Source organism: Entelurus aequoreus, linkage group LG01, assembly GCF_033978785.1.
Source record: "Entelurus aequoreus isolate RoL-2023_Sb linkage group LG01, RoL_Eaeq_v1.1, whole genome shotgun sequence".
NCBI lineage: Eukaryota > Metazoa > Chordata > Actinopteri > Syngnathiformes > Syngnathidae > Entelurus > Entelurus aequoreus.
In genome coordinates, this window is record NC_084731.1 from 49,635,682 (window position 1) to 49,649,747 (window position 14,066).

Genomic DNA, 14,066 nt, shown 5'->3' on the forward strand with positions numbered 1-14,066 from the left:
AAATTATGTGGTTGAAGTGCACATGCAAAAAGTCCACAAATAAATAAAATAACATGAAAACAAAGAGTGGAAACTTCAAAGAGCATAAAGGACATACAAGACATTAAAAAGTACAGAGCTGATGCAACTCGCTGCCACTTCCGAGGTGCCTTTTCTACTTACGGCTGCAAAAGTAAAAGAACAAAAAAAATAAACATTTGCAATAAATACATATACAGCACACAATGCATAAACAAACAACAAAACAAACACAATTTCAACACCCACATACACCGCTATGGCTTCTGCAGTGGGGCTGGGTGATACGGCAAAAAAAAAAAGATCACAATTATTTTTTTCATATTCTTGATTAATGTCACATTTGTTTTTGTTTTAAATAAAAGCGGATATTCTAGTGCAGGATTATAGCGAGACCGGTTGCATCCATACTATTTACTACTGCAGTATCTTGTAACAGACATTTCCGCCATGATTGATTGTGGTAATATATGCTAACAGCTGACAACTGTCATTTTCATATCTATAATTGTGTTTACTAGAAGTGCCACAGTACAGGTAACTCACGCTGCGGTCCATACTTGGTTTTAGGGCCAAGGTTTTGCTTCTTTTTTGGCACATTTTCTCAGGGTAAAGAGAACATCTTTTTTTACTCTCAAAGTTCTTAGTTTTTTTTTTGCTTGTCATCTAGTGAGCATCCTGGATGATGCCAGTCACCCTCTGCATACCGTTATCAGTAGCCAGAGGAGCCTGTTCAGTGCTGGACTGCTTCATCCCAAGTGCAGGACTAATAGACTAAAACACTCCTTTGTCCCACACGCCATTAGACTGTACAACTCCTCTCTGGGGGCAGGGAGGGTACTAGGATGACAGGGGATGCAAAACAATAACAGTGCAATACTTTTTCATAAAATGGTCACTACTGCCTAGTTTCTCTTGTTATATTCTTATTTTACTGTTATATTTTTATTGTCATTGTTGCTTTTTATTTTTATTATTATTGTAATAAATCTCTATTTTGTTTCCATTTATACCCCCATTATTTACTTTTTACTTTTTAAATTCAATCTCAATTCTGTACATTGCTGCTGGAATTTTAATTTTCCTGAGGGAACTCTCCTGAAGGAATCAATAAAGTACTATCTATCTATCTATCTATCTATCTATCTATCTATCTATCTATCTATCTATCTATCTATCTATCTATCTATCTATCTATCTATCTATCTATCTATCTATCTATCTATCTATCTATCTATCTATCTATCTATCTATCTATCTATCTATCTATCACAAACATTCCACAGTAAACAAAGTATCAGTGTTGTAGTGAATACTATGAGACTTTAATTTCAAGTTAACACTTGTTCAACAATACTTTCAAATGGTAAATTATTATTTGTATTCTTTAATTACCAGGCATGTGATTTTTCCGTCTATAGTCTGACATCCGTCTTTTTTATCTCTATAAAATTCTAAAAAAATCTATTCCGTTTTTCTTCGTTTTTTCCGACCTATAATGTGTGTTAAAATCTTGATCCGTCTCTTTGCCATACCGGTTTTTTATAATCCAGTGGTAAAAACTACGGGTTTCCATTAAAAATTATTAACTTAAAAATCGAAGCTACGTAGCGAAGCAACTCCACGGGCAGGGGACAAACAATACGGGAAATATCAATGATGATTGTTATGATTTATGTGTAAGAAAATCTATGATTGGTTGGTTTGTTTACTATGATGAGTAGGGATGATGTTTGATAAGAAATTATCGAGTTTGAGCCCATTATCGAATCCTCTTATCGAATCCTCTTATCAAACCGATTCCTTATCGATTCTCTTATCGAATCCAGATAGGTTGGTGTATATGGGAAAAAAAACACACACTATTTGGTTTAACAAAAGCTCACTTTTATTTTATAAGAAAAAAATAAAATAAATAAATAAATATTGACTGTTGTTACCCCCCTAAAAAAATAAAATAAAATAAATAAATATTGACTGTTGTTACCCAAAGCATATTAAGTGGGATTTTTCAGAAAAACAAATATATACAGTAACACAAAAACAAACAGTCTCTGTAATCACTATAGGTGTATAAATAATACTATAGTGTTAAATAAAATCAGTCCCTTGGGCACAAAACTGAAAATAATACAGCTCTCCAAAAGTGCACTTCTGCTGCTATTGGACCATCCTTCTGGGGTCCATCAGTGTGGCCTCCTCCAGGAATGACTGCACGTCCTTGTCCTGGAGGGGAAATGAGGGACAGACACAGCATATAATTAGGGGGGAAATTAGCTGAATGTAAGACTAGGGTGTCTGTTATTAAGTCTTTAGCATGAGTATGTGGAATTAAATGATGGAATGGATTAAGTAATGAAGTTAAAGATTGTACTGATATGATCCACTTTAAGAGGTTGTTCAAATTAATAGTGCTTACAAAGTACAAAGAAGAATTATGAGAAATACTTTCAACCTTACTGAAAATAAGATATTCTTCATCTCAGTATATTAATAATGACTGAATTAATTAATTACATATTACAAAACTGTTGTATATACTAATTCACAGATGTTATTTTATTTTAAAAAGGTCAATAAATGATGTATATATTTTTAAACGCTCTGAAGTGGGAAAGGGGTAGGATTTAAATGAGCTTTACTTCTTCCTACTCCTTTTCGGACATGATGTAAAGTGAAATTATATGAAACTGATGTGTTATGCTGTAAGTGTGTTCATGTACGAAATAAACTAAAGAAGGAAAGAAACACTAGTTTATTAGACAGACCTGCAAACTCTGAAGTGGTGTAGGCTACAAGATACCGTTATATAGATATATATATAGATAATGTTATCAGACACATACAAAAAGGCTAACGTTAACGTTACCGTTAGCCACTGACTATGCTTAGGTAACATTAGTCTAGCTAACATTACTGCAGTCCTGGTTGACATAAGAGGTAGCCTTATTTTAGCCTAAAGGCTACGAGTGAGCAGATATGGAAATTAACCGGCAACAGTTAACGTTAGTTACTCACCAGCACTCTCACTGGAATTGGCGCTGCAGCTTGAAGCAGAGGAGAGGGGCGTCCTTCGTCATCTCTGTCGCTGCTTCTCCACGACACCTTTTTTGAACGTTCAGGTTATGTACGCCTGAACATGTTTCATCATGCTTGTTGTGCTTCCCCCCCTTACATGAGAGCGAAGCCTGGCAATAATTGCAGATAGCCGTTTCCTCGTCGTATTTTTTTGTAAAATGAAGCCATGCCTTGAGGCGTTTTTTCTGGCTGCTTTTTAAAAAAAATGTTTTAACCTTTATTTATACATTTCAATTACAAACAGACGAGAAACAAAAACAGTACAGAACAGTACAAAACAGCGCCAGGGGGTTGTAAGTTCAAAGTAACTAAAATAGAGTACAAAAAAGTATATATAAAAAACCTTGTTGCTGCTTCTGTATCTGCCGCCTAATGACTGAGCTACGTCATTTTCTGGGACGTACCACAGGTTATTTCCTGTGAGACGGGATTCGTTCCCACGGATTCGAATAAAGAACCAACTCTTTTTCTTTACTATAGTGGCCTCGATAACAGGAACCGGTTCTCAAAAAGGGATTTGAGTCCATGGAATCGGTTCTTTTCTTATCGAACAACCGGGAGAACCGGTTTCAAACATCATCCCTAATGATGAGTCACGATTGGTTACGAATAGAATAGAATAAAACAAGTTGTAATGATTATTTCAGGAGCAAAATGTTTTTTATCCACAAACCCAACAATGAGTTGCATAAAGTGTCTGCAGAGTTTTTTAGTACATGTTATAACAGAGGGGTTTAATCTTTGCAGACACATAAATACAAAGTCTGATTAAAAATATTTAGAAATGTTTATTTTTTTTGTGATTACATTAGTGAATGTGTTTATTCTGCCAGTCGGGACGGATACATTAGTTCAGTCACTAAGACATTTTTTTGAGTGCCTGCAAGTCGGCATTCAGGGCAGGATTACTGGTGGGCTGCCGCAGATAATGCTAGGTTCACACCAACGGCGCTTTGACGGCGCTTTAAAGCGGCATGCAAAGCGGCGTTAAAGCGTAACAAAGCCTGATTAAAGCGTGAGGGTCGTAATGGATCGTGGGAAAGCTTGTAGTGAAGCGGGACATGCGGCAAGTTCGCCAACATTTTTTAAACGGTTTAAAAAAATTCGGCGCTCTGTCAAGGATTGAATAAAGCGCAGAGAGCGTATCAAAGCCTGACAAAGCCTGACAAAGCTCAGCAAAGCTTGACTCAAAGCGTAGGAAAGCTTAACAGATCTTGGTTCAAAGCGCGGACCCCAGTCTACAACTACAAATAGGAAGTGACTGTGATATTGACTAGTGACATTGAATATAAAAAATAAAAGAAATGCCTTTTATACTAGCATAAGAAATGAAAGAGATATTTATTAAGATGACAAAGAAATAAAAGAAATGAAGATATAAAACATAATAAATAATAAATAATAAACATAATATAACGGAAAAAAAAGAGAAATTGAAAAAATAAATGAATATAAAACATAATAAATAATAAATAATAAACATAATATAACGAAAAAAGAAGAGAAATTGAAAAAATAAATGAATATAAAACATAATAAATAATAAATAATAAACATAATATAATGAAAAAAAAGAGAAATTTAAAAAAACAAATGAATATAAAACATAATAAATAATAAATAATAAACAATATAACGAAAAAAAAAAGAGAAATTGAAAAAATAAATGAATATGAAACATAATAAATAATAAATAATAAACATAATATAACGGAAAAAGAAGAGAAATTGAAAAAATAAATGAATATAAAACATAATAAATAATAAATAATAAACATAATATAACGAAAAAAAAGACATTGAAAAAATAAATGAATATAAAAAATAAAAGAAATGCCTTTTATTATTGTCAACTAGCATAAGAAATGAAAGATAGATATTTATTAAGATGACAAAGAAATAAAAGAAATGAAGATATAAAACATAATAAATAATAAATAATAAACATAATATAACGAAAAAAAAAGAGAAAATGAAAAAATAAATGAATATAACAAATGTGTGGAAAACAGTATACTGAGTTTACTTATTTGTTTATCATATTTCTCTTTTTTATTACATTATGTGTTTTATCCTGTATATAATAAAATAAAAAGAGAAATCAAATAAATAGATCTAAAAAAATGTGGGGAAAACTTAGTATACTGAGTTTTTCACATTTTTTTAAACTTATTTGTTTATCATATTTCTCTTTTTTATTATATTATGTGTGCGCACGCAATTCATCAAATTCACAAAATAATAATCACAGCATTTTCCAAATTGCACATAATTACATAACAATATCACATTTCAAAGTCGTTATTACAAATTAATGTTCATAATGTTCATGACACATTAATTCCAATGCACAACAGAGCTTGATAATCGTGTCAGAGCCTGATTTAAAGCGTCAGGACCGCATCAAAGCATAATAAAGTTCAATAAAGCGTAATAAAACGTATCAAAGCGTGATTTAAAGCGTATCAAAGCAGGATCAAAGCGGCATCAAATCGTGAGGAACGGTAATTCGTCCCCCCAAAGCGGCAACTAATTCGTATCAGAGCGTATCAAAGCATAACATTACTTCGGAGATCGGGATATTCGTGGAAAAATTGACAAAAATGACGGCGCTTTGCTCGCCGCTTTAAAGCGCGGCAAGCGCCGTTGGTGTGAACCAGGCATAATGAAACTAAAGTCTGTCACTGGAGCCCCTGCTCCTTCTCAATGCTGTGTTACAACTTGTATATTAGAGTTAGTCATATTTCTTTATTTTGTTCTTTGAGGTACAACGCTGATTGGACATTAATTACGTCGTCAAGAGCCTCACTTTTGCGACGGTGGAACGAGAGATAGCGCTCACGTGGACACAAATATTTTCACAAAAACACACAGAAACGTACACAAACTCACAGACACACACTGGATTACGGTCAATTAAGGCGGATTCCTGCGATGAGGTGGCGACTTGTCCAGGGTATACCCCGCCATCTGCCCGAATGCAGCTGAGATTAAGGCTGAAACGACGCGTCGACATAGTCGACGTCATTGGTTACGTAAATACGTCGACGCCGTTTTTGTGCGTCGACGCGTCGCATATTTACGTCACACTACCGTCATGGCGAAGCGCAAAGCAGACGATCAAAGCAGACGATCAAAGCAGACGATGCGAGCGGTGCGAGCGAGGGGGGAAAAGCATGCCAAAAGTGGTCAAAAGTGTGGGAGTATTTCAATACACGGCCTAATAATGTTGTTGTATGCACACTGTCGAGCGTAAATGGCCTATCATGGCAGCACAACGGCTATGAACCAACATTTGAAAAGAAAACCATCAACTAGTCAATCGTCCGCGCGAGCATACGTTGTCATCATTACACAAAAACATGAATGTGTCATTTGTATCTGCTAGGGGTGTAACGGTACGTGTTTTGTATTGAACCGTTTCGGTACGGGGCTTTCGGTTCGGTACGGGGGTGTACCGAACGAGTTTCTAAGCTAAAGCTAAAGCCTTAACAAGCTGCATTGCTCCTTCTGCTTCTGTCTCAGCACCCAGCATTGTCCCACCCACACAACCATCTGATTGGTACACACATAGCATTACCAGCCAATCAGCAGTGCGTATTCAGAGCACATGTAGTCAGCGCTTCAGCGTGGAGTAGATAGGTATTTAGCAGGTGAGCATCAGGCAGCGGACTCTCCCCAAATAAATAAATGACAAATGATAATAAACACCTCCCAGTCAACTACTAGTAACATCACTATGAGCCTGTTGACCTTCTAGAAATATAAACTGCAGCTCAGCTCACTCGCAGTCCTGGCTTGAGGTGAAGGCTAATTACCTCTCAGTTCCAGCCACATTGACCCCTTTTGAGCGCCTATTTTCAGCTGCTGGGAATATTGTAAACATGAAAAGAAGCAGAGCATGTACACATGCTAACCTTTCTTCATCACAACTGTTAGTCACTCACTGGAATGAGTAGAATTGGTTATTGTGTACTGTGTTGGACTGGATGTTTATTTTGCACATTTTAAAAGCAATACTTAATGTTTACAGTGCTCCAGAATATTTAGATTGACACTTTTTTGTATTGGATGTTTATCTTTATTTTTGCACATTTTAGCAAATAAGCAATACTTTCACTTTTGTTGAAAAGTTTACACTGTTGTTACAGAATATTTCGTTTTGCACTTTTTTGTATTGGATGTTTATCTTTATTTTTGCACATTTTAAAGCAAAATAAGCAATACTTTTACTTTTGAAATGCTTATACTATTGCAGAATATTAAGATTTGCACTGGATGTTGACTTTTATATTTGCACATTAAAAAGCAAATAAGCTACTTTTAATTTTGTTAAATGTTAAAAGTTTTAAATGTTTACATTGTTACAGAATATTTAGTCATGTTGTTGTCAATGTTGACTGAGTGGCCATTCTTCTTTTTTTTTTGTAAATAAAAGCCATGCCTTTTGAAAAAACAGGCCTACATTTATTTTTTCATCTTCATTTTGAATAAAAAAATAATCGGTAAAAGGAAAAATAATCTATAGATTAATCGAAAAAAATAATCTATAGATTAACCGATTAATCGAAAAAATAATCTATAGATTAATCGATAGAAAAATAATCGTTAGCTGCGGCCTTAGCTGAGATAGGCTCCAGCACCCACCGCGACCCCGAAAGGGACAAGCGGTAGAAAATGGATGGATGGATGACTGCAGTAGAATACCAAGCGTTGTTGCTGATGTTTACTACTGCGGTAACTTCTAACAGACATTTCCGCCATGTTTGATCAAGGTAAAAATGCTAACAGCTGATCACCGTGATCGAACTCAAATTAATCACGATCATTGATCACGATCATTTGATCGCCCAGCCCTACTCTGCAGTGCTCCACGCCATCGTCTGCTGGTTTCCACTTGTAGAAATTTAATCAAACAAGAATGATGTAGGAATTGCGCTTAGATTTGTCTTTGTATTGCAGTCTGCTCGTTGTGCATCAGAAAATTCTTCTCCTATAAGCTGCAGTGTCCAGTTTGCAATACAGTAAGTTTGAACCATGACATTATCCCCAAGCTGAGTAGTCATAGTCATCTAAGGTGCATTTATAGGAAATATTTGTGTTTTCTTCCAGCAAGCGACAGAACAAGATCTGCGAAACAACCGGTTACTGGATGAGTTGGTTGTGGGCTTTCATACTGTGAGGTAAGCGCCCATACTTGGATGTATGTTTTTTTCCTAGAGGTGTCTTCGACTAAGGATTTAATAGGTGAAATTAGATTTTGCCAATGGTTGACGATAAGTTGAATTTATGGCATTTTTTTTAAAGAGAAACACTATGATATGTAGTAGTTTTACACTGACTGGTCACTAGGTGTCAGTAATGTCACATGGACTTCTACATGGATATTCCAAAGTGAATTGTACTTTTGAAAATAAATTCCTTTAAGGAATACCATTTTACATTAAAGGGAACACAAAAAAGATTTTATTTGCGACATTTTCCATTAAAAAAAAAGGCAAACCACGATTTGGTGTGAGATTCTCTTTGATGCATCACCAAGAAGACATTGAACTAGATTAAATATAGTAAGTAAAAGCTGTGACAAAGTTTTCATATCTGAACCAGTGATGGTATTATTACCTTTTTCAAAAAGATCGGTACACCTCTGGGGCGAGGTGGAGCGTCCTCACACCAGCACAGTGTCTACTGGGTTCAGCTGGTGTTTTGGCGAGACATGCTCCAACAAGATCCTGTGCATGGCATGGCGAGCTTTGTGTCTGACAGCAGTGCGTCCCAACAAGCTTCAATCACGCCCCCAAAGAAGAATTATTCTCTTAACACTATTGGTAACATATTCTTGTTTGCAGACAAACCGATTTTATGTAATGAGAGATGTGGAAGGTCAATAAAGCAAGCTGGTTTTAAAGACGAGTCACGCCAGGAAGCAGCGACCACTTTGAGAAAGGCTGAAGTGACAACCGAAACTAAAATGTGTCTCTTACACTTCAAAACCATTTGTCTGCACAAAAACATTTCAATATTTATTAGGGGTGTAACAGTACGTGTATTTGTATTGAACCGTTTCGGTATGGGGGTTCCGGTTCGGTTCGGAGGTGTACCGAACGAGTACACATGCTAGCATCGACCGGGCTAGGACAACATGTAAAAGCCAGAGCTGGAAGACCCTCCTGCCTCGTTAAGATCTCCCGTTTGGGAACACTTTGGCTGCGCGATACAAACCCCGTTTCCATATGAGTTGGGAAATTGTGTTAGATGTAAATATAAACGGAATACAATGATTTACAAATCATTTTCAACCCATATTCAGTTGAATATGCTACAAAGACAACATATTTGATGTTCAAACTGATAAACATTTTTTTTTGCAAATAATCATTAACTTTAGAATTTGATGCCAGCAACACGTGGCAAAGAAGTTGGGAAAGGTGGCAATGAATACTGATAAAGTTGAGGAATGCTCATCAAACACTTATTTGGAACATCCCACAGGTGAACAGGCAAATTGGGAACAAGTGGGTGCCATGATTGGGTATAAAAGTAGATTCCATGAAATGCTCAGTCGTTCACAAACAAGGATGGGGCGAGGGTCACCACTTTGTCAACAAATGCGTGAGCAAATTGTTGAACAGTTTAAGAAAAACCTTTCTCAACCAGCTATTGCAAGGAATTTAGGGATTTCACCATCTACGGTCCGTAATATCATCAAAGGGTTCAGAGAATCTGGAGAAATCACTGCACGTAAGCAGCTAAGCCCGTGACCTTTGATCCCTCAGGCTGTACTGCATCAACAAATGACATCAGTGTGTAAAGGATATCACCACATGGGCTCAGGAACACTTCAGAAACCCACTGTCAGTAACTACAGTTGGTCGCTACATCTGTAAGTGCAAGTTAAAACTCTCCTATGCAAGGCGAAAACCGTTTATCAACAACACCCAGAAACACAGTCGCTTTCGCTGGGCCTGAGCTCATCTAAAATGAACTGATACAAAGTGGAAAAGTGTTCTGTGGTCTGACGAGTCCACATTTCAAATTGTTTTTGGAAACTGTGGACGTCGTGTCCTCCGGACCAAAGAGGAAAAGAACCATCCGGATTGTTGTAGGCGCAAAGTTGAAAAGCCAGCATCCGTGATGGTATGGGGGTGTATTAGTGCCCAAGACATGGGTAACTTACACATCTGTGAAGGCGCCATTAATGCTGAAAGGTACATACAGGTTTTGGAGCAACATATGTTGCCATCCAAGCAACGTTACCATCGACGCCCCTGCTTATTTCAGCAAGACAATGCCAAGCCACGTGTTACATCAGCGTGGCTTCATAGTAAAAGAGTACAGGTACTAGACTGGCCTGCCTGTAGTCCAGACCTGTCTCCCATTGACAATGTGTGGCGCATTATGAAGACTAAAATACCACAACAGAGACCCCCGGACTGTTGAACAACTTAAGCCGTACATCAAGCAAGAATGGGAAAGAATTCCACCTGAGAAGCTTATAAAATGTGTCTCCTCAGTTCCCAAACGTTTACTGAGTGTTGTTAAAAGGAAAGGCCATGTAACACAGTGGTGAACATGCCTTTTGCCAACTACTTTGGCACGTGTTGCAGCCATGAAATTCTAAGTTAATTATTATTTGCAAAAAAAAAATAAAGTTTATGAGTTTGAACATCAAATATCTTGTCTTTGTAGTGCATTCAATTGAATGTGGGTTGAAAAGGATTTGCAAATCATTGTATTCCGTTTATATTTACATCTAACACAATTTCCCAACTCATATGGAAACGGGGTTTGTACAACAGTGGAGGACGGAGGTTTGCCGACATTGTTCAGCAGCTGCTTCTGACAACACGTCAAACATGTTTTGCACCTTTCCTGCTTCCGGCTACCAGACCGTACTCGAGGAGCGCAGCGGAGACACTCCTCCAGAGCCGATGTATTCTCGGGGTAACACCCTTCACTCTACCCGGCAGTGGGTCTCCACAGCTCCGGACTCCAGGGTAAATGACGAGTCCGGCGATTAGTTGCAAATCGTGGCTTTATTGAGGTCTTGCACACAGCCAATCCAACAAAACACTAGCCACTCCCCGCACTCATGCTACCGCTCCCTCACCTCGCTCGCCCACACACTCACCTCACATGCTGTCACATATTAAAGGGCCACACACACACATACGCTACTCTCATAACACATGCTAACCCATTTGAAGCGTCACCACCGCATTCAAGCAGCCTCTCTTCGGTGAGTCAGGCAGGGCTAAAGCAATAACAAATGTTTTTATAGCAGCAGATATAAGTCCATATTGCATTAAAAACTAGATTTTGACCCACTTCTATGGTGGAAGAACAATGAGCCCATATATCCTCTTACTGCCAAGTTAGCCAGGCTGGGGGGGGGGAAGAAAAGTTAATCTGAGGCTGAGTTGACTTGAAACTGTTTAATGTTGCACTTTTTGTATGTAGAAGAAAAGTTTTGTCATTTTATTTAATCTGAGCAACAACTTGAGGCAGTTTAATGTTGATTAACGTGGGCCCCGACTTAAAACAAGTTGAAAAACCTATTGGGGTGTTACTATTTAGTGGTCAATTGTACGGAATATGTACTGTACTGTGCAATCTACTAATAAAAGTCTCAATCAATCAATCAATCAAAAAAAGCACTTTATATGCAGAAAGGTTTTGTTAAGAAACCATTCTGAGCCTTATCTTATTTTGTTTTTATTTTATATATGTTGACCACATTAACCCTGGCAATGGACCCTGTGTGGATACTGTATATATTAGGGCTGTGAATCTTTGGGTGTCCCACGATTCGATTCAATATCGATTCTTGGGGTCACGATTCGATTCAAAATCGATTTTTTTTCAATTCAACACGATTCTCGATTCAAAAACGATATTTTCCCGATTCAAAACAATTCTCTATTCATTCAATACATAGGATTTCAGCAGGATCTACCCCAGTCTGCTGACATGCAAGCAGAGTAGTAGATTTTTGCAAAAAGTTTTTATAATTGTAAAGAACAATGTTTTATCAACTGATTGCAATCATGTAAATTTGTTTTAACTATTAAATGAACCAAAAATATGACTTATTTTATCTTTGTGAAAATATTGGACACAGTGTGATGTCAAGCTTATGAGATGCGATGCAAGTGTAAGCCACTGTGACACTATTGTTAATTGTTTTTTTTAATTATAAATGTCTAATGATAATGTCAATGAGGGATTTTTAATCACTGCTATGTTGAAATTGTAACTAATATTGATACTGTTGTTGATAATATTAATTTTTGTTTCACTACTTTTGGTTTGTTCTGTGTCGTGTTTGTGTGTCCTCAATTGCTCTGTTTATTGCTGTTCTGAGTGTTGCTGGGTCGGGTTTGGTTTTGGAATTGGTTTGCATTGTTATGGTATTGCTGTGTATTGTTTTGTTGGATTGATTAATAAAAAAATAAAAAATAAAGTAAATTTTACAAAAAAAACAAAAAAAAAACAAAAAACGATTTTTTAAAAATGAGAATCGATTCTGAATCGCACAACGTGAGAATCGCGATTCGAATCTATTTTTTCCCACACCTAGTATGTTATGTCATTGTTTACAAATTTGGTAAATAAATAACCAACAAATTTATATTTTGTTGTTTTCTTACTGTACCGAAAATGAACCGAACCGTGACCTCTAAACCGAGGTACGTACCGAACCGACATTTTTGTGTACCGTTACACCCCTAACATTTATAGAAGACATGATGATGAATACAATTAATTGATCCTCTCAACACACCCTGCTGTACATGGGAGCCTCAGCAGGTATTTCTATCAGACCGGTTAGTGGTCAAATCAGACCCCTCCAAATCAAATCTTCAACTATTTGAAGACAACCCAAAGTGACCACCTCCTTATCAACCTTTCAAAATCCGAGCAGAAGGTCAATATTTTATGCACACACAAAAGACATTACCATCCGGAAGATTCGCAACTTCCGTCGGGATGCTAGTAGACCAGCGCCATTTAACTGGCAGCCCGGAGGCCAAATCCTGCCCGGTAATGACTGCAGACTGGCCTACCGAGTTCATCAAAACACGAACGAGACTATCATAGAGCAGGGGTTTTAATCCTTTTGACCTCGGGGCCAAACTTTTGTACTAAAGAAGGGCCTGGGCTCATTCTAATATTAACATTGAAATTAAGTCTTAGTCTTGATTTTAAGGGTATTCAATAATTATATCTAACCTACTTACAGTTTACAACCTTGTCAAATGATATAAAAGCATGTGTTAATAACAGATTATTATCAAGACTTAGGTCAGGCTGATGACAAAAAAAAGTACTAGCCAAATATACAGCTAAAGAAGGGAGTCAAAGCTGATGAACACAAATTGACATACAATTACGCAGTGCTATAATATATAAATTCTAACCAATTGTAATTAATAATAAATATGTTTATTGAAGTACCAGTAGAGTGGAAAAGAAGTTACCTCTATATTGAAGTTAAACATCAAATATATCTGTAGTAATACATTTCTATGAGATTCCTGAGCCATTTTAAGAGATAATGAGCTAACTAGTCACATGATGGTGTGACGTAGAGGTAGAAACGCAGATCCCTACCCCACCAACAACAATGCAAATCATGCAGACTGTGTGGGAGCAGAACCTTTTTTTTGATCCTGAATATAAGGAGGGTGAGCTACAAGTTTTAGAAGCTCTGCTAAACAGATCCAGCTTTAATGAACCACTTAGCATCAGAGCAGTGTTGCAAAGTGCTAAAAAGAAAAATAAACTAAACAAAAATCAAACAAAATAAAACAATCGCTTACTGTACAATGTCTGCTCTCGCTGTGATGAAAACTGATTTCAGGGTTTCCCCTAGATCAGGGGTCGGCAACCCGCGGCTCTGGAGCCGCATGCGGCTCTTTGACCAGTCTGATGCGGCTCAGCTGCATACTTTCCGACCCTCCCGATTT

The 14,066-nt window shown here is 37.1% G+C and overlaps 1 protein-coding gene across 2 annotated transcripts in view; it reads left to right on the top strand.

The window, feature by feature from the left end:
* rad18 (RAD18 E3 ubiquitin protein ligase) overlaps window positions 1-14,066 on the top strand; it is a 109,224-nt gene that overhangs the window by 16,050 nt on the left and 79,108 nt on the right. For both annotated transcript variants that reach the window (XM_062054109.1, XM_062054119.1), the window contains exons 3-4: window positions 8,059-8,120; window positions 8,209-8,279. In XM_062054109.1, coding sequence (XP_061910093.1) covers window positions 8,059-8,120; window positions 8,209-8,279 — 133 coding nt within the window. The remainder of the gene's footprint in view (window positions 1-8,058; window positions 8,121-8,208; window positions 8,280-14,066) is intronic.